General features: G+C 43.9%; 1 protein-coding gene across 4 annotated transcripts in view; it reads right to left on the reverse strand.

Moving 5' to 3' along the window:
• ROR2 (receptor tyrosine kinase like orphan receptor 2) overlaps window positions 1-21,329 on the reverse strand; it is a 238,195-nt gene that overhangs the window by 45,032 nt on the left and 171,834 nt on the right. For 3 of the 4 annotated variants that reach the window (XR_009696370.1, XM_061163583.1, XM_061163585.1), the window contains exon 2: window positions 11,681-11,758. Coding sequence is in view for 3 of the 4 variants with exons in the window: in XM_061163583.1 (XP_061019566.1) it covers window positions 11,681-11,758 (78 nt within the window). In the remaining variant the exon portion in view is untranslated. Of the gene's footprint in view, window positions 1-6,944; window positions 7,039-11,680; window positions 11,759-21,329 lie in introns of all 4 variants that reach the window. The other variant, XM_061163586.1, reaches the window with a different exon arrangement.

Raw genomic sequence — 21,329 nt, forward strand, 5'->3', positions numbered from 1 at the left:
CATATCCATTGAGTCAGTCATGCCATCCAACCATCTCATCCTCTGTCGCCCCTTTCTCCTCTTGCCCTCAATTTTTCCCAGCATCAGGGTCTTTTCCAATGAGTCAGTTCTTCACATCAGGTGGCCAAAGTATTAGAGCTTCAGCTTCAGCATCAGTCTTTCCAATGAATATTCAGGACTGATCTCCTTGCAGTCCAAGGGACTCTCAAGCGTCTTCTCCAACATCACAGTTCAAAAGCATCAATTCTTCAGCACTCGGCCTTCTTTATAGTTCAACTCCCACATCCATACATGACTACTGGAAAAACCATAGCTTTGACTATATGGATCTTTGTCAAAGTGATGTCTCTCCTTTTTGATATACTGTCTAGGTTTGTCATAGCCATTCTTCCAAGGAGCAAGTGTCTTTTAATTTCGTGGCTGCAGTCACCATCTGCATTGATTTTGGAGCCCAAGAAAATGAAATCTGACACTGTTTCCATATTTTCCCCAGCTATTTGCCATGAAGTGATAGGACTGGATGCCATGATCTTAAGTTTTTTGAGTGTTGACTCACAGTAATTAAAAAAATGAGACATTCTGAAGTGTAACTAAAGCACACCCTTCCCTTATTTCTCCAGAGAATGAGTATGCACTACTCGAATGTATATTTATATCATTTTATATTTATAGAATTTCCCCTGATAGACCATCTTTGCTATTTTTTTTCACTCAAAGTCAGCTTGGGGTTTCTCTGTTGATGCAGTTCATTTATTTAATTACTTCATAATATTCTACTGTACAAAGAAACCACAATTTCTTTATCCATTTCCCAATTCAAGGGCAATAATTTGTTTCTACATTTTTGCTAGTACAGACAGTGTATAATGACGACCTGTATATATCTCATCCTGTACATGTATGGGAGTAACCTTGCAAGCATCCACCTGCATGCATTAGTGATAAGTCATAGGCTTTGAAATCTTTCATTTATCTATGTCTTAAAAGTGCTTGAAACCATTTGTACTCCACAAAAAGTGTCTGAGTTAAAGTGTTTCCCCTATAACTTGGCCAGCATTTGGTGTTTGGTGGGGGGGAGCAGGCTTTAAAATGTTTGCCAATATGATGGACATGAAATAGTACTATTGTTTTAGGTTGCACCTTAAGAAATCCTCATGAGCTCAAGAATCCTTAAGAAAGTTTACTGGCCCTTGAGCCTCTCCTACGGTAATTATCTATTCAAATCTTTATATTTCTAACTTCTGCAGTTGATAAATTTTCTTCTTCTTTTCTAATGTATGCATTAAATGAGAAATTTCCCAAGGGTTAGCCATCAGAGAAGTTAATTTATTTAATCTCCATATGGCCGGTCATACTCCACTTCTCTTATAATTTATAAATTTTGGTTATGAGTTATTAAAGGTATGCTTTAGTTGTACTGCTGTCACAAAACATAGTCTAGTGTGATGATAATTCTTTGATACCACTGTGATTTGCTTTACAGCCTAGTACAGTCAGTTCCTGAAATGCTCCACATTGATTGGCAAGAATGCATCTTCTCCAATTGTTCAGTGCAGGGATTTATATATGCCCAAAAGATTAAACTTGTCAATTTGTTGCTCAAATTTTTAAAAATAGCTAATTTCAATCCGTGTGTGACCATGCGTTCGTGTGTGGTCTGTCATGTTTGGCTCTTTGTGACCCTAAGGACTGTAGCCCAGCAGTCTCTCTGTCTATTGGATTTCCCAGGCAAGAATACTGGAGTGGGTTGTTATTTCCTTCTCCAGGGGATCTGCCTAACCCAGGGATCCAACTTTGTCTCCTGCATTTCCTGCATTGCAGGCAGATTCTTTACTTGCTAAGTCATCGGGAAACCTTTAGTTTCAATGAGATACATGCTAATTGATACTGTATATGTCAAATCAGTTCAGTTCAGTTCAGTTCAGTCGCTCAGTCGTGTCCGACTCTTTGCGACCCCATGAATCGCAGCACGCCAGGCCTCCCTGTCCATCACCAACTCCCGGAGTTTACCCAAATAGTCATTATTAATTCTGTGAAGTTGAATTTGTATCTTGGAACCTATGTTCCTGGGTGCAATAAACTTCAAGTTTATTATTATAGTCTTTATATCATTATTTAAGGCTTTTGTGTCTAAAAAACCATTTTGTCAGATGTTAATATAGTTACCTCAGAGTATTTTCGGTTAATGTAGTTCTACCCTGTATTTTTAACTTTTAATGATTTTTATGATTATATACGAGACATGAGGGCTTCCCAGGTGGCTCAGTGGGTAAAAAATCCACCTGAAATGCAGGAGATGCTGTTTCGATCCCTGAGTCGGGAAGATCCCCTGGAGGAAGGCATGCCAACCCACCCCAGTCTTCTTGCCTGGAGAATCCCATGGACAAAGGAGTCTGGCGGGCTACAGTCCACAGGGTTGCAAAGAGTCGGACAGGACTGAAGCAACTGGGCATGCGCTAGACGTGAATTTTGTAAATAACATGTAATTTAACACGCTAATTTAAAAGTCTACATGTGTTAACCGACGAGATTGTTAACTGAAAGATTTTATTTTTAAAGTGCTAATTTTGCTTTTTAATTCTTCTTTCCTGTTTTCTTCTGTTTTCCCCCCTTTATTCTCCCTTTACTTGTTCGAAAGTTACACTTAAGTAGTTAGCTTTCTTACTTTTTATAGGCATACCTAATTTGGCAAAGTCTCCCAAATACAATGAAATACAAGCACCTTGAAATGCTGTGAGCTGCAAACACCACCCCAACCACCAGAGCTTTGAATTATTGCTTCCCAATGTTTAGTTACACTCCATTTGTAAGCCCTTAGTGGTCCTTATTACAGATGATTTTCAATAACAAAACATATTTAGCTTTGCCAACTTGGTTAACAAGTTCTTTCCTTGCCAACACTGCCTGCATCTCATTCCTTTTCCCCAGGTTCAACTGAGCTCTTCCTGATTCACATTTGCTCTTTGTGTAAAAAAAAAAGGTTGTAAACACTCTTGGTCATGGTCTAAAATTATCTGCTGCTTTCACACTTGAATACCAGTTCAGCTGGGTACAGAATTCTAGACTGACAATTACACCACTGTCCTCTGTCTTTTGTGGTTTTGTTACGAGTCTTACCATTCTTTTGTGGATAACCTGATCTCTCCCCTCTTTGGCTGCTTTTCCTATTTCCCTTGTCTTTGCCATTCCAAAGTATCACTAGCTATGAACTTATTTTTATTTTAGCCTCAACAGGCCTCAGTGCTATACCCAACATCTGAAGATGCATGCCTTCCACGAATTCTGTAAAATCCTCCATCAGTACCTCATGAAATACTGTTTCTCCCTTTCCCTTTTATTTCTCCTTTGAAATCTCCTTCCAGATATATGTTGAACTTCCTTATAAGAGCCTTCCGTGCTCTTCATCTACTTTTACATTCCTTATCTTTTTATAATCGTTTGCTCTGTGCCATCTACTATCCATCAAGTTTCTCATTTTATCTACTACACTTTTCATTTCTAGAAGGTCTCTTTGGTTCCATTTCAAACCCACCACTGCTTTTTCTTCCTTTACCTTTAATCCTTTCAGCTTCATTGTTTACTAACTCATCACTCATCCTGGGCCTCTCTGAGTGTACTTTGTAATTTTTCACTGCAGGGCTGGTTTTTCTGTGGGAATCCCTTGAGGACTGGGTTCCTGAAATAGGCAGTGCCAAGTTTTTATGTTAATCCTTGAGCTCTTGATTCTTCCACAACATTCTGGTAATGTAAATTTGGTTTCCCGAGGTGCAGGTCTAAGTCTGATTTCTCGTGGGAAAGCCTTCTGTGTGTCCCAATTGGAGCTAGGCTTGAGGCAAGCCCTCTCCTCACCTTCCTAGGCTAATGAGTGAAAATCTCCTCCTCTGTCCATGGAATTCTCCAGGCAAGAATACTGGAGTGGGTTGCCATTCCCTTCTCCAGAGGATCTTCCCAATCCAGGGATCGAACCCAGGTCTCCCACACTGCAGTAGATTCTTTACCATCTGAGCCACCAAAGAAGCCCATATTAAGATATAAGAAATGTAAATTCCTTCATTTCCTAAAACCAAACTTGATTTTTGTCTCGACTCCTTACTTTTCCTGATTGAAGGAAATGTAATCCATCCAATTCCAGTGAAATCAGGAACTTCAGCATATTTAGTTATTTCAGGTAATCTCAAAATCAGGATTTTCTACTTCTGGGTATTTGCTCTAGTGTAAGCTCTTTCCGGAGAAGGCAATGACACCCTACTCCAGTACTCTTGTCTAGAAAATCCCATGAACGGAGGAGCCTCATGGGCTGCAGTCCATGGGGTCTCTACGAGTCAGACACGATTGAGCGACTTCACTTTCACTTTTCACTTTCACACATTGGAGAAGGAAATGGCAACCCACTCCAGTGTTCTTGCCTGGAGAATCCCAGGGACTGGGGAGCCTGGTGGGCTGCCATCTATGGGGTTGCACAGAGTCGGACATGACTGAAGTGACTTAGCAGCAGGAGCAGCAGCAAGCTCTTTCAGCATCAAAGCATGGAAGGATTTGATGTGTCTGCAGTTGCCTTTTGCCTGTACCAGCTTTTGCTAAGGTGTTCTCGTCTTATTGGTACCCCTCTACTCCAGAGTCCATGGATGCATCCACATCTACCCCACGGTCACATGGTGACACTGCCTTTCACTGTTGTAGAGCTCATGTCATAACAGCATGACATCTGCAGAATCCAACTCTTTATCTCAGATAAACCTTTACCCATGAAAATTGTGCCATTCTCTAAGGTTGCAAACAGAATGGAACACCTCAGTGGTTCCTTCCTCAGCAGCCCAGGACTGTCACAATTCTGTTTCCTTCCTAATCCTGGCTCCTGGGCGTTTCTCCAACTCTCCTGCAAGTTCATCTAATCATTTACATCTTCAATGAATATTTTATTGAGCACTCGGATGTAATGTAAGTGGGAGGGTGGCCAAATAAATTTGGTCCACCATTATAACCATCATTCATTCACTGGAGGCCAAAATGAAAATAGAATGAAAGCTCTCAGAAGACTAAGCACAATACTACTTTTCCTCTTGGTGGTTAACTCCCAGCCAGCCACTTCATCTCTCGGCTTCATTTCCTTTATGTGTGAAATATGGTATTTGTCCTAGTCATTGCTAAGTTCTTTTCTAGTTCACAAAGGCTTCCTCAAGAGTTGCTCCAAACCTCTCCAGCTGACACTGAACAGGCCGGGAGGAGCTAGGCACCTATGACTGAGAGTCCAGTTAAGTTGGATCTGGTCAGTCCTCCACAACATTAAGAGAGGAGAAGTCTTCCCTTTTGATTATCCAAAAGGGTTTCCCCTTCCTCACAGCGGAGTCACTTCAACAACTGATGCTAATGAATTCCATCTCCCTGGTACCCAGGTCAGCTCTCTGCTCACCCCTAAACGCTGCACAGTGAGCTCAATCCAAGCATGAAAACACACTAAAGGCAGAGGTAACAAGAGAACTCGTTTCCAGAGGACACCACTCCTGACCTCACAGTCAGATCTGTGATGAATGATTTTTTTACCCCAAATGACCATCCACGTATTCACCAACGTGATTAAATGACTAAAGTGTCTGAGGATCTGCCTGTTTACCAGTTTACCAGGTCACTCTGGCTGGCCTGGGGAGGAGATAAGGAAAGCCATGTGTACCAGGGTCACAAGGTCACAGAGTTTTGACTGGTGGGAAATAAAACAACCTGCCTGGAAAGGCAGGTGACGAGGGGACCCCGAGAGCTGCACGGAGGATATAAAGCTGCTTTTCCCAGAAGGAAGTATTTATAGGCCAATAAATCAGTCAGGGGCAGTGGCAGGGGCCACTCCTGCTTAGATGCTCCCACTGAGTTGTCTAGTGGTCTGCATGGAACCAGTTGCAGAAACGGTGGGAGGAGGGGCTTACCAGGGTCAGAGGAGAGTCTGAGATTAGAAAGAATGAGAATAAGAGACAATGAGAAAAATGGGGAAATGAAATGTAAAGGACCTGAGAGATGGAGAAAAGTATGTAAGAGTGTTTAGAGGAGAAGAGGGTATTGTGGGGTGAAGTGTGTTCCTCCAGTGAGATAGTGGGAACCTGTGAATGTGACCTTACTTGGAAATCAAGTCATTACAGATATAATCAAATTGAGATGAGGACATAGGGATGGGCCTTTAATCAAATGTCTAGTATTCTTTAAAGAGGGACATTTGAATACAGACACAGAAAAGATCACACGAAAACAGGCAGATACTGGAATGATGTGGCCTCAAGCCCGGGACCTGCATGGACTGCCAGCAAAACAGAAGCTCAGAGAGATGTGGATGGTTTCTCCCAGAGAGCCTCCCGAAGGCACAAACCCTGCCAAAACCTTGACTTCAGACTTCTGGCCTCCACAGCCATGAGGACAAGTTTCTGTTGTTTATGGAACTCAGTTTGTGGTACTTTGTAATGACAGTCTCCTTGGAGACTACTATAGTGGGTTTGAAGAAGAAAAGTAGGAGAGAGAAGGAGGGAGGCCATTGGACAAACAGGGTCACACTGGGGTGCTGTAGTCCATGGGGTCGCAAAGAGTCAGACACGACTGAACGGCTGAAGGACAAACAGTAGCACATCCTCTTGAAGGGACAGGGACACAGATGCACACACACACACACACACACACGGATGGTTGGGCACAAGAAGACAGACCTACACCCAGAAAACCAGATGACACGGGCAGACTCAGGGAGAGAAATACACAGAAAAACAGGCAATGGGACTACTCATGAGCCGCTGAATTCCCGGTGGCAGGGTTGCGGGGCGGGGGGGTGGGGGGGTGGGTCTCACAGACAGAAACACACACACAGATGCACACACCTGGGACAGACGTTAGACAAGCACACAAGAACAAGGCCAGTGCAGTTTGGTGTTCAAACCCAGTGGGTTGAGAAAGGACGACTGCCTGTCTGTCACCTTCAGTAGCGACAACAATGGACGGTCCAGCCAGGCACTGGCCACCAGTTACCATGACTCCATCCCAGCTGAGGTGCAGGTCGCAGCAGTTATCCTGAAACAGTGAGAAGGGGACACTGAGAAGGAGAAGGAGAAGCAGAGAGGAAGGCTTGGAGGCCCACACTGGCCTCACCACTCAGAAGCAGGCTGCGTCCCTGCCCTCCCACAGAGCGGGCTCTCATATGTGTATATGAGGTCCTATGCCACCCAATCCACCTTGCATAGGACTTGTTCGCTTTGAAATCTCTCATCTGTAGGTTTGGGCTTTCTCCCAACAATGTTTAGTTTGTTCAGATCCTGGGCAGCCCAATGGGCTCAGAAAATTCTGGCTACAGGAGGATCAAGGGAGCTCAATGATCAGCCTTCAACTCGAGAGTGGCCAGGGCTCAGAGCCTAGAAACTCACGTTAGATTTGTCCAAAGAAGTGGTGCAACATTGGACACTCTCTGCTTACTGTCTAGGGGAACCCCAGATTTCCATGACCAGCCAGGGGCCACTCAGAGGGGAGGTGCAGGGGCCCAGACTCACAGCTTGAGCTTGGCCCCAGGTTCCCAGCCACAGACCTAAGCTAACTGTGTCTGCAAGTAGAGTGCTGTTTTCAAGTTAACCCATCATCCTTGGAGACCCTCACTCTCCATAAACTCCAGGAAACTATCACACACATGCTCACACACACTCACACATGCACCAAGAGTCCCAGAATAAACCAGAAATGCACCCAACACATATGCTAATCAATCCCTGCATCTAGGTGGATCAGGAACCCAGGAAACAGACCTCAGGCATGGTCTCCATGCCAAGAGGGTGAATTCTGCTAATGGCTTTGTTTTCTCTGTCCCAGGAAGTTTCAGTTCAGCACCACAACATAACATGTCACAAATAGAAGGGGGCAGCCTGGTGAGTAAGGCATCAACTCCTGCCCTGTGATTTAGAATGCCCTTGAGATCACCTCTAATTGCAACACAGCTTCAAGTGCAGAGAGTCAGGAATTCCCCTTCTGGTTTCAGCCAGGATGATGAGTACCCTTCTCCTAAGGCAGGAGACACAAGCAAGCGGGTCTATTTTTGGAGGACGCAAGATGAACAATATGAGCACCGCCAGCCCAGGCTCTCAGAAATGATCCACTGCCCACACACATTCCAAAGTACTGATTTTACAAAACCGGTTACATATGCATTTAAAATACAGCCTTGGAACAAAAGAGCAAATGGTTTCTAGGCCAAGTGAACACTTTTGTAAGTATAATAATAATAAATAGTGTATCTAATATAGCAAAGAATATAAAACTCCTGTTAAATACTATTACCAGAGTCCTAAGGCCAGCTTCAGCCCTAACCATGACTTTGGCATATAGAAATTTCAGGCAAACGTTTCAGCTGTAAATCACAAAGCTTTTGTATTCTGTTTTTCCTTCTATATCGCTCTGGGATCTCCCTCTCTGAATACCAACCTCCAATTATATGTTAAGTGCTCAATCCTGGCTCAGTATATCTGAACTCAAATGCTTTTTATGCTTGTAACTAATTCTCAGATTCTGTTTCGTTCAGTGACTGACTGCCCGCTAGCCATTTTCACCTGCCTGCAGTTTTACAGATGCGTGGGCATCATAAATGGTAACTGGATTAAAGAAACAGCTCATACAGTCCATTCAACTATTATTACTTTTTATATATGATTTAAGCCAAATGTGGCCAAGTAGTAATGCTCCCTTAAGCTCTTTAAACAAAAAAAACAAAAAAAATAGTGCATGGATTAATAAGTCTGGCATTGCCAAGCCAGTTCCTTCCATTACTGAGGATGTGAGGAGGAGGCCAGGGGAGCATAAGGGAAGAGTGGGGCAAGTCCCTTTTTGGGCAAGGGCCACAACCCATGAGGGTGGGACCCCTATGATGGGATCTGAGTCTCTATAATACTAGATTGTGGGCTCAATCACACTTAGGAAAAATGACTCCAGAATCTAACCACCAAAAACTACCTTTCTTCCTAAGAAATCTATCCTAAGGCCCAGCATGGTACACAAGTTTCCAGAGCCCTGACCTTGGTTGCCATGGAGATACATCCCTACCTAGCCAAAAGAGGCCCTCTCCTCCAAATATTCTGACTCTGTACGAGGTCACAGTGACCACAGTAGGACTGTGAGGGGGTCAATGTGAGGAAACTAACCTATATATTTTCTGCATAAGATACGAAAGGGGAAAACCATTATCAAGGAGCCTCCACACACAAGGCACCACCAACAGCAAGGAGATCCACACACCCTGTTTGTTCATTTGCTTTACAATTTTTCCTGGACCATAGTTGACATACAGCAAAGTGAATCAGTTATACATCTATATGTACCCATTCTTTTTTAGATTCTTTCCTCATATAGGTCATTACAGAATATTGAGTGGAATTCCCTGCGCTACACGGTAGGTCCTTATTAGTTATCTATTTCACATGTAGCAGCGTGCATATGTCAATACCATTCTCCCAACTTATCCCTCCCGCCCCCTTCCTTCCTGGTAACCATACACTTGCTTTCTACATCTACTACTCTATTTCTGTGAATTTAAACAACTATTCTGAGGCCAGAATGCGGAAGTTCCTCGTGTGATCCCAAGAGGGTCTTTCAGGACACAGAGGGACATCTATTCCACTCAGCTGAGACTGGTGGGCTTGAGGCATTTCTGCTCAGTCTCCAGGAGACCCAGCCTTTGACATGTGGAGGCGAACACATTCCTGAGGGGACACAGGGACCCTCAACATGCAGGGGGCTGAGAAATTTATGGATGTCTGAGCTCTGAATAATGCTTACAAAAAGAAAGTAAACAGAAATAAAGTGGCTGTTTTAACAGTTAATTATTATACACTGAATGGCATGCCCACAAATTTACATGTCGAAGCCTTAAGCATGTCTGTGGTAGTGGTGCCTCCTTTGAAGGTAAGGCCTTTGGGAAGTAATTAGGGTTACATGAGGTCATGAGGGTGGGATCCCTATGATGGGATTCGAGTCTTTATAAGATAAGAAGAGACCAGAGCCCACTCTCTCTCTCTCTGTGAGGACACAGCAAAACTGCACTGTCTACAAACCTAGCATGCCACTAGGACCCAGCAATGCCAGTGCCTTGATTTCAGACTTCCTGTCTTCAGGACCGTGAGAAGTAAATGTCTATTGATTAAGCCATCCAGCCTGTGGTGTTCTGTTGTGGCAGCCTGAGCTGACTGAGGCAATATGGTGACAGCAGATGAAGGAAGCGAAGCACCACTTCCTCAAGTGACTGGGCTGCATCACAGGAAATGACATCTACTGATTTTCAAATCTAAGATGCCTACAAAGTGTGCCAAGTGAGCAGTGATCTTGGCAGTGACCTCTGGGAAAGACTGGAGCAATAAGACAAATAACCTGCTCTTTGGTGACCTGTGGAGGAGGGCCACTTGCCCACCTGAGACGCTCCCTAGTCTGGACAATTACATCTGGAGAACAGCCCGAGAAGACCTTGTCAGCAGGAGACTTCATGGCCAAGCCAGGAGTCCAGGTCCTAAGGCTCTGTTCGGGCCCATAGAGTTCCCTTCAATCTCCTTCCCTTCAGCGGCTATCTGTCTACCCTTGCCCTCTCATCTCCCATCCACCCACCAGTTTCTGACAAACTCCACCCAGCTTTCAATAGCTTCAAAACTGTGTCAAGAGGCATGCCACTGCACCTGATACCAAGCAAGACCCTGTGGGACTCCTGGGCACAAAAGCCTTTCTGTATCCCCCCATTTCTTGATTACAAGAAACAGGTTTCATTTAGCCTTCATGACAGGGCTTCCCTTGTGGCTCAGCAGTAAAGAATCTGCCTGCCAATGTGGGAAACACATCGATCCCTGGGTTGGGAAGATGCCCTGGAGAAGGAAATGGCAACCCAATCCAGTATTCTTGCCTGGGAAACCCCATGGACAGAGGAGCATGGTGGCTACAGTCCACAGGGTCACAAAACAGGAGGACATGACTTAGTGACTAAACAACAAAGCAGCCTTCACGACCTTGCCTGCGTTCCAATGGGCAGGTTCAAACAGTTGCTTAATCAGGGAAGGGAGGAGATGCAGAGACAAAGGAGGAGCTGTCAAAAAAAAAAAAACAATAGTGCAACTTTGGAGTAGGGTCATTGTTCCTCCTCAAGTGGTACACATGACAACATCTTTGAGCCGTTATGCAGATACTGAAACCCCTACCAGGTAGAAGAAGTTAACAGAATGCTGCTCACAATCATATAGATTTTAGACCAGTTGGAACCAGAAGATTGATGGTGTTGACTCCTACTTATCTCACCACCAATCAATCAGAAGAATGTCCAGAAGGTGATCACTCTCTCTTTGAACCACAAAGTTCTTTGAACCATTAGTTCATATAAAACTTCTCACTTCCCACTCCAGGTTGGGACCTGTAGTCTTGAGGACATTAGCCTGCTGTGGCCCCCTCTGCCTGGCAAAGCGATAAAGTTATTCTTATCTACTTCACCCCAAACTCTGTCTCTGAGATATGATTCGGTGTTGGGGTACAGAGGTGGAATTCAGCTTTACACCCACCTATGGGACAGCACTGGGCCATGGGAGACCCTGACCATCCATTTCCGCAGGTCAAGCCTTGAGTATAGTGGCACAGTGAATCACTCTGCATGGTACTCTGAAAACACATTCAAATGCTTGCATTCAGAGAACACTTCACAGTTTACCTTTCAGAGTTGGGATGGGGCTGTCATGTCCATCCAGTTGTCCCAAAGGATCATTTGAGTCAGGAACTTCCGCTTGCCCTGGGCAAAAGAGCAGAGCACACACACTTATGAGACTTCCCTTCAGGGCCTTTTTTCTGCTTTTCACGCAACGACAATAGTGTCTTAGCAAAACTACCCACTGTTTATAGAACACCTAGAGGGATAAGGTGTTACGGTAACATTCACAGGGCTTTTGTAGCATCAGATTTGATACAAAAGCAAAGGTGATTCCTGCAATGTTGCAATCATTTTGCAATCCCAGGAAAAATGCAAATGCTTTTCAGCAGGTATGGAGGAAGCAAACATGTGGCCCAAGTTTCATCTTGGGAAAGAGAGAGAGATTAAAACACCAGCTGGCAAAATTAAACACTTCTGGAGCCAGAGTCAGCAGGTGGTCCTTCAGATATATAGGCCCGTTTTAATTCTGAATAAATTCAGAATTGGAGAGTTTCTTCAGCAGCTCATTCCCTCTTGCCCACCCCAGCCCCCAGACTCATTAGCAGTCAACAGCCAAGAACCGATCTACCCAATAAGCATAAACACAGAAGTTTCTCATCTTTATGGCAATAGTAACCCCACTCCCTCAGAGACTGTGTTAGCAGAAGCAGTCACCCCCAGAGTCATAAACTCCAAGGGCAAGAGCAGAGCTGGTCTGTTCAAGTGAAAGTATGGCACAAAGTCATGGGTCCCCTGTCCTGAAATGCCAGGAGGGATGGGTAGGTGTGACTGATGACCGAGAAACCGTTTGGGGCCTCATATAGTCCTTTCTCCATATCCCAGTGCAGTTTACTTTGAAGACTTTCACCCCATACCTTGGCCTTGGCTGGGGTCCCATTGGTTGGAGGTGGAGAGTGGGGGTAGAAATGGCGAAGCCATGTGTTGTCAGGGTGACGCCGACAACACATCTGGATGAATCTAGATTGACAGTATCAAAGAGCGGGACACACACAATGGCAAATGACGCGGCTTAGACAGAAGGAAACCCCGATACATACTGCAACGTGGGTGGGTTATTCTGAGTGAAACAGACACAGAAAAACAAATACTGTGAACTACTAGAGTAGTCAAATTCATAGACAGAACGTAGAATAGTGGGTGACAGGTTGCTGGAGGAGGCAGAATGGACAGTTAAGTGTTTGATATAGACAGAGTTTCATTTTGGTAAGATAAGAAAGTTCTAAAGATGGATATTGGTGATGGTTATACAACAAGGTGAATGTACTTGATGCCACTGAATTGTGCATTTAATAATGGTTAAGATGATAAATTTTGTGTATTTACCACAAAAATTAAAAAAATTATTATTAAAAAAAAGGCAGTTTATAATTCAATGTTGGGTGACCCAACTTGTCTCCCTTAAATGAGAGGTGAGAACTAACCAAGCACCCAGACACTTCAGGAACCACCCCCAACCCTCAAGATGAGGCCTTACTCAAAAAAACGGAGACCTAAAAGTGGAGTACAAGTGATTTTCAGACAGAATTTGGGTACACAAGATGCTTTAAATTATTTAGCTAAACGAACACTGGCCGGTTTACACTCACGGGTACCCATGTGTCTAAGTGGATCGTCTCTGCCCACTTGTTCCTAAATCCCAGGACATGCGAGGTGACATCAGCTTGCAACGCCCTTAGAATTCAGGCCCAATTCCAAGCAACCAAGAGGGGGGATTATTTCTGAAATGGGCCCATGGCTTTTCACATTCCGTTATGGAAGATTCCTTCTTTCTATCACTGCTAGTCCAAACTTACCCACGTGTCAGAAGTCACACATTCACACCACCTTTCACAAAACATCCCTGATCAATCTTTCAGAAGTAACAACTTTATTCTCTAAAACTATCCCCCGAACCATACACCTCTACTATGGCAATTACATCATCCCCTGAATCAACAGTTGCATACATTTTAATTCTCCTCAAGGGACTGTAAACAGCTGGAGGATATCAGCTGCTGCATCTTTAGTGAAGACTAAAACCTAGACAGAATTTGGGGCTGCTACAGGACAGAGACAGGCATAAGCCGTACAGGCCAATCAATGTGGTTCAGTTTGGGTTTGAAATCTTAAATTGGCATGTTACACATACCATCACTCAGCACTGTTTAAATGTAGAGAGACCACAGGAAATCAAACACACTTGTACTATATACACACATCTGAAAGAGGAATAAAAATTATTAACTGCTTAGAAATTGACAAATGGTGTGAAACAGTCAAATAAATACATACTCTGTAGAAAAATAAGCACATTAGCCCAATTCCACTGTGTAAAAGAGCCCCAGCTCTTCCAAGGCAGCTTTCAATTTGGAAGCATAATTATTTTCGTGTTCATCTGAGCTGGGGGTTGGACATGCACACTCTTGGTGGGAGAAGAGCCGGAGGTGATACAAACATTTCTGTTGACTCATGAGCAGATGTCACCCCACCACCACCCAAACACACACACACAGAGACATGCAAAGTCCCTTTTGACATTAGAAATGCTGAGATTCTCCCTGAATATGTTGCACTGATCAGTACCTTCCCTGGGAATTGATTTTTAGTTTTTTTCAGCCTTAAGCTTTACCCTAGGTAAAATTTAGTTGGGATATTTAAGCAAAAGAGTATCATCTACATATTTGGAAAAACAGGTAAGATTCACTAATTTTCAAGGCTAATATCAGGGAACCCAATCTTTGGGACTTAGATGTGAAAGAGTGCAGAGTGTGAGCTCTAGCAATTTCCTCTGCAAGTCAAATGTGTGAATAAATTCACAATATCCAGTCATTGCTGTCCTTGGAACTGAGGCCTTAAGTTCCAGCAAAACTAGGCCCTGTTGTTGCTTCCTAACTGAGACATAAGGGCACCATTTACAGTCTGAAGTAGACCTAGTTTTATATATATATATATATAAATCATCATTATCCTACACTTTAGAATGGCTATCCTTATTTGAGATGCTGCACCTTCAACAAGTGAAAACAGGTAGATTCTCAGCAGATTCCAGCAGGATTTTTCCTGGCCCTAAAAGGGTTAAGAACAACCAAAGGAAAAAAAAATGAGACAAACACAAAACAGAAACATCTAAAACTGTCACCGGCTATTAGTTATATGAAATTATATAGGTAATTTAAAAGTCCTCTTTTGTTTTCTTTTTCAACATCTGTACAATAAACAAGCACCAAGGTTTTAATTGAAATAATTCACATACCACAAAATTTAGCATTTTAAAGTCTGTAATAGAGTGGTTTTTAATATTGGGTTGTTCAGCAATCTCCACTATGTAATTCTGCAATATTTTATTACCTCCAAAAGAAAGCTTATTCCCATTAGCAGTCTCCCCCACCAATCTCACCTCTCCCAGACCCTGTAACCACTAACCTGCTTTTTTGTCTTTATGGATTTATGTATTGGGGCCATTTCATATAAATGGAATGATATCATATGTGGCTCTTTGAACAAACATCAATTTCATTTGAGTTTTTAAATGTCATTCCCAAAAAGAAAAAAAAAAAAAGGCTGGAGAGAAGCACATTGCACTAGATGATTAGCAAAGGCCTTTAAACGCTTCATCAGCACATCAGACCACTGCCCAGACCCTGTGGGGAAGTTTTGGCTGCCCAAGTAGACAGGATGTGGAGCATGCATGGAGACACAGCAATGACTAATGGATAAAAGACAGAGAACTAATGAAAAGCTAGAGAACCAGGACTACTGGTCCACAGATGTGATGGTTTAGGAGCTGAGAGTCTCACTGAGAAGAAGCCAGCACACGTTCACATTCCTGCTGCAGCTCGTGACAAGGACAAAGGAAGCATTTCACCACCTTGCGTTTAGGGGCCACCGCTTCTCCCCAACTAGCACGTTCTTCTCCAGGTCACCAAGACGGGACAGAGGACTTCTATTCACCTTCTTCATCCCATGACCCACCTTGGCAATCACTGCCAGGCCAGGCCAGGCAGCGACTGGTCCAAGGCGGTGTGAGTCAAGTCACGCCTCCCAGTGGGTGTCCTGAGAGCTTCTTTATACCAAGTCCCCCTTGGATTTACCTTGTGCTGGCATGCTTTCTCCCAACTGGCTGACTGAAAATAGGGAAGACCTGAAGAGAGAAAAAGTTCTGGGAGGACTCGGCTGCCCTAACTCCTCAGGACTTAATTATTGTTTTCTGAAATGAGGTTACTCCTCAGGGCAAATTACAGGTCCTTCGTTTTGGTAAATACTAAAAGCCATGCTACTAATTCTACACGTGTCCATTAAGAATGTGGATGGTCTAACTTTATCCACTGGACATGAGTGAACTTCATCTGAAAAAAAAAACACAGCAAAACAATGTAAAGCTACTGGAAAACTCAAATCTTTGATAGCATCAATCAGGTAGTGGTGATTTATTAGCTCCTTATTGGTTTTTTGATGTTTGAAGAAAGGAGAATATTTAATATGAAAAAAAATTAACTGTGACTCATTGCCTTGCAATGATACATTAAGTGCATAGTTTGATCCAGGTCAAAATTATAGTTTAGGGACTTCCTTGGCGGTCCAGTGGTTAAGATTCTGTGCTCCCAATACAGGGAGCATGGGTTCAGTCCTTGGTTGGGGAGCTAAGATCCCGCATGCCACAGAGCACAGTCTAAAAAAAAATACAAATTCATAAATAAATAAAGTGTTTTTTAAAATTACACTTTGAAGCCTAGAGCAAAGACTAACTGCAATGTGGTAACCAGGGTGGGATCCTAGAATAGAAAAAGGATTCCAGGTAAAGTTCAAAGAAAGATGAATAGTACGGATTTTAGTAAAGAATAATGTATGGACAGAGGAGACTGGCAGGCTAAGTCTGCGCTGTCACAAAAGAGTCAGACACGACTTAGCGACTAAATGACAACCATAACAATGTGTTGATCTTGGGACATCTGCTGTGACAAATGTACCACACTAGCATAAGATTTAATATTAAGAGGAGACAGAGTGTGAGGAATACATAAACTCCTGACCTATCTTCACACAGTAAAAAGTTTTTTGGAGAACAGTTACACATCCTATCACGTTGGTCAAGCTCTTAACCAAGGCTCACAAGCAAAGAAGAGCTGTAAGGGGGGGCTCTTCCCTGGTGGCTCAGTAGTAAAGGATCCACCTGCCAATGCAGGAGACACGAGTTCAATCCCTGATCCGGGAAGATCCCACCTGCCGAGGAGCAACAAAGCCTGTGAGCCACAACTACTGAAGCCTGTACGCCCTAGAGAACATTCTATGGAACAAGAGAGGCCACCACAATGAGAAGCCCACATTCTACAACTAGAGGGTAGCCCCGCTAACTGCAACTAGAGAAAAGCCTGAGCAGCAATAAAGGCCCAGCAAAAACAAAACAAATTAAATAAATAAGTAAAATCATTAAAAACATGTTTTAAAAAGAAGAGCCGGAAAAAAGAACCTGTTTCCAAGTGGCCTTAATGGTGAGAGCCAGGCATAAGCACTAACCATATGAACAAAATACAACACAGATTCATAGGATCTGATATAGGTGGTTCAAAGATTCAGTAACATGCCAGGGAATGCTCAGCAATTAAATCAATTTTGAGAATGCAGGGTTTTGAGCTAAACTGTACATAAATTGTCATGGCATGGTGATATCGGCTCCTAACCTAGTACTTAGCGTGTGTTCTTAGCAGCACTTATTAATGTCCTATATATTCAGGGCTGAGCCAACTGGTTTCATCAGAAGGACCATATGAAAGGATGCATTGTTGATGTTGCTGGGCTTGTTAAGAAGTCAAGGTTTCCCACAGGCCTTCGACAGCTGGATATGCACACCCAGCCCCAAACATGTACAAATTCTGAGTAATCAGAAACTGTGCCCCAGACAAACAGGATCTTCTGCAGGCTTCTCAACGCAGTCCACTGAAATGACATCTTGATTTAAGGCATCAGTAAGATAAGAGAAATTCAGATCCACAAAGTATAGGTGGGTCTGTCCTGATTTCCAGGCTCCTTTCTGGTATTGTACCTCGGCTACCTCATTAAGAGCAGAGACACGATTAAGAGAGAATTTACTAATGAAATTCAACTCACACTCTTGGATTTGAGTCCATGTGCTACTCTGCTTTTGATTTGTATTTCTCTTTAAAAAAATGTTTTGTTATTCAGACCATTCATTAATCTCTAACCTGTTCATCTGAATCAGTACACTCGTTGTGATTTAATTAGATGCAGTCTCTGGCCTATTTGGACAACTTCAAAGCAGTCTCCTTTTAATTAGTGGGGGTATTTCATTCACCAAAGCTTGGCATTCTTGGATTTGGTCATCCTAAGTGAAGGTGTAATTTCCAGAATATGAGAACGAACAGCAATCAAGGGCACATGGGCAAAGGACCACAGTCTGGAAGGGAGACTGTGTGGCATGCTGGGTGCCTCTGGAAGGGCAAGCATGGATTTTATGATGAGTTATGCTGCGTGAGAAGTCAGGATATCCACTGGCAACTGGAAACACCCATCATATGTTCCAGAACAATCACTTAGCTCAGCAACACGTCAAATCAAAAACATCCGTGATGCTGGAAATGCAACAGTTAAGGAAAAAGAACTAATAACTGGAAAGGAGCAGAGTATAAAATCCTAAAAGGTGAGTCCATTAGCCTGGGAACTGGGCCAGAGAAAGTATGTCCATAGTAAAGAGACTCGATAATGTTTCTGGGAATGTGCTCATTAAAATGTTATACTGTGTGTCTCAACTGCCAGCTAGAAAACCACACAGCATTCAAGGTGAGCTGCCAGTACCTAATCGGCAATCATCTTAACAGTTTGTAATTTTTCATTTCATTATTTTGAACTTCGAATTGAGTAAATATTAGCCTCTATGTCTACATTCCTTAAAGGGCAGACCTAACTCTGCTGTGGTAATACAAAGTTAAATCCAACAGCCTGAAAATGGAGTAAGCACTGTCTCTCACCAATTTAACCCTTGCTTTGATTCTACTTCTACAGCAAAAATATCAACCCCCCCCCCCGAAATGATCCAGGCACAAACCCAATTCCCTCCAATATTGCTGTCATAATGTTTTTTCTACCTCTGTCACAGACTGCCCCCCAGAACCCTCAACAAAGGTACCACTGTCAAGGGCCAAGTGAATAGCTGGTTGGAGTGGGGATGAAGCTGCTCAGGAGGCTGAATTGGGTCCTTTCATCAATCTTCTCTCTTTCCCAACACCTGCAACCCCTGGCCATGGTGGCAGGGGGCTGGGAAGCCAGGAGGCTCCACCCACAACATACGTGACTGGGAGGGTGAGACCCCAACACCCTTCACTACGATACAAGCTCCTATTCCAGTGATATTCCCGCTTGTTACTGCAGCAAAACTTGCACAAAAGGAGCAAACAGAATGCCGGGTAAGTACTCCAAGCTCATTGTTTCCATTTGGTTTTACAGAAGACTGTTTGGAGTATCAGTTATTTCCATGCACACAGGAATCTTTTTTTTTTTTTTTTTCATCTCAAACCTCTAGAAGGTGTTTAATTAAAGGTAAGGAGGGAAAAGGTTTTATTTTTTAAAAAAAACACTTATAGAAAAAGAGACTGCGTATTATCCCAAGATAATGCTGGAGGTTACTTTCTGTTTGCTTCAGGGAGAGTTCAACTCCTGTGCTGCAGGTCTAGCAGCCTTGGAACTCATAGTTGTCTGGAGAAATCTCATGGTGCAGTGAATGAGACCCAAAGGGAAGCGGTTCCAAAGGTTTACAGCACCCTGTTTCAGCCAGGAATTTGTGTCCAGCATATGTGTCCAGAGGGGCTTCCCTGGTGGCTCAGATGGTAAAGAATCTGCCTGTAATGCAGGAAGCCTGGGTTTGATCCCAGTTTCAGGAAGATCCCCTGGAGAAGCCAACCCACTCCAGTATTCTTGCCTGGAGAATTCCACGGACAGAGGAGGCTGGTGGGCTACAGTCCATGGGGTTGCAAATAGGAGGACACTAACTAAGCACAAGCAAGCACAAGCAACTAACACTTCAATACCTTCAATACCTAATGTGGCCAGAGGCTGGTCTCATCCCCAGAGCAGGTCAACCAGTTGGCATAATTGAAAGCAGAGGTTTTGTTGGCAGTGAACACTTTGAGTTCATAGAAACAAACAGGATACACATCTGTTATAATCAAAGATGGCAGCAGTGAATTTTTTTTAAGGTAGCCCCTATATGAGTTAGGGCTGCCCCAACAAAGTGAGACAGCTTGGGTGGCTCAGACAACCGTTCTGGAGGCCAGAAGTCCAAGATCAAAGTGTTGGCAGGGTTGTTTCTCCTGCAGCCTCTCTCTTTGGCTTGTAGATGGCCAACTTCTCCCTGTGTCCACACATGGTCTTCCCTCTGTGTGCATACCCCAGTCACAGTGGGTGAGGGGCCCAATCTAGCAGCAGCCTCATTTTAAAGTGAATACCTCCATAAAGAACTATTTCCAAATAAGGTCACATTTTGAGATACTGGGAGTTAGGATTTCATTGTATCTATTTTGAGGGGGACACGATTCAATCCATAACAGGTAGTGCTATTTATCTTCATAATTAATAATATCTTTATAATTAAAGTTGATTTGAAAGTGCTTTTTGCAATTGCATGGAGCAGAGAAAGCCTCAACAAGAAAGAATAAACAGGGGACCTGGACGAAGTACAGAAGGGCCGGGTGTGGGCTTACCCACATGCTGGAGGGACCTGCCAACAACCTGCTAATGACTCCAGCACCCCAACTCTTTCATTTTGAAGGTGTCTCCCTGTGGCTGCCCTCAAACAGACATCAGCTGAAGACACTGCTGTCCTCTGAGCTTCATCTCCCCAAGGTTTCCAGCAGCAGCTGTGGCATCTTACCAGACCCCTCCCTCTCAGGCTGGCATTCCTTCTTTCTCATAATATTTACACCACCATCACTCTTCCCAAAGAGCGGCATGGCCGGCCCGGAGGGAATGCTGTGGGGGGAGGGGGGGATGTAGAGCAGTCGTCTGACCATTTTTGGTAAGGACGCTTTCAGCTTTTACACAGGGCTGCCCACTTTACATGATGCATAGCATCCTCGCAACTCCCTTGACTTGACCTTCCGTGTTTGGATCCTCTCCTGCCTCAGTCCCTCTTGCAAGTGTCTCCTCGTCTCTGCCCCTGTAAATGCTGAAGTGCCCCAGAGCTGGGCCTGCAAAAGCTTCCCCCTTTTTCTGTACCTGTCCCCTTAGTGACCTGACTTCAAATGACAGCCAGATGCCCACAACTTCCCAGCGCACCTTTCTTGGCTGGACCTCTCCATGGAAAGCTAGACTCAGAAACTGGATGGCTTGTTTGCATCTCCACTTACATATCTAATAGACACATCATGCTTAGCTTGTCAAAACACAAATGCAGCTATCCTCTACAGACCGCTCCCTTGCAGTCACCAGCCTCCCTAAACTCTGGCTCCACCATTTCATGGGCTAAGGCCACATATCCTGGTTATCTCTGACTCCTTTCCCTCTCACACCCTACAAGCAATCCATCAAGAAACGCTGTTTATGCGCTGTCTTCAAAATGCATCAGAATGTGATGCTCTCACTCTCCCTGGTCACACACAGTCCCAGCAGCTCCGATCCTGCTGGATCACAGACTGCCCTCCCCCAAACCTCTGTGAGTCCATTC

Source organism: Dama dama, chromosome 16, assembly GCF_033118175.1.
Source record: "Dama dama isolate Ldn47 chromosome 16, ASM3311817v1, whole genome shotgun sequence".
NCBI lineage: Eukaryota > Metazoa > Chordata > Mammalia > Artiodactyla > Cervidae > Dama > Dama dama.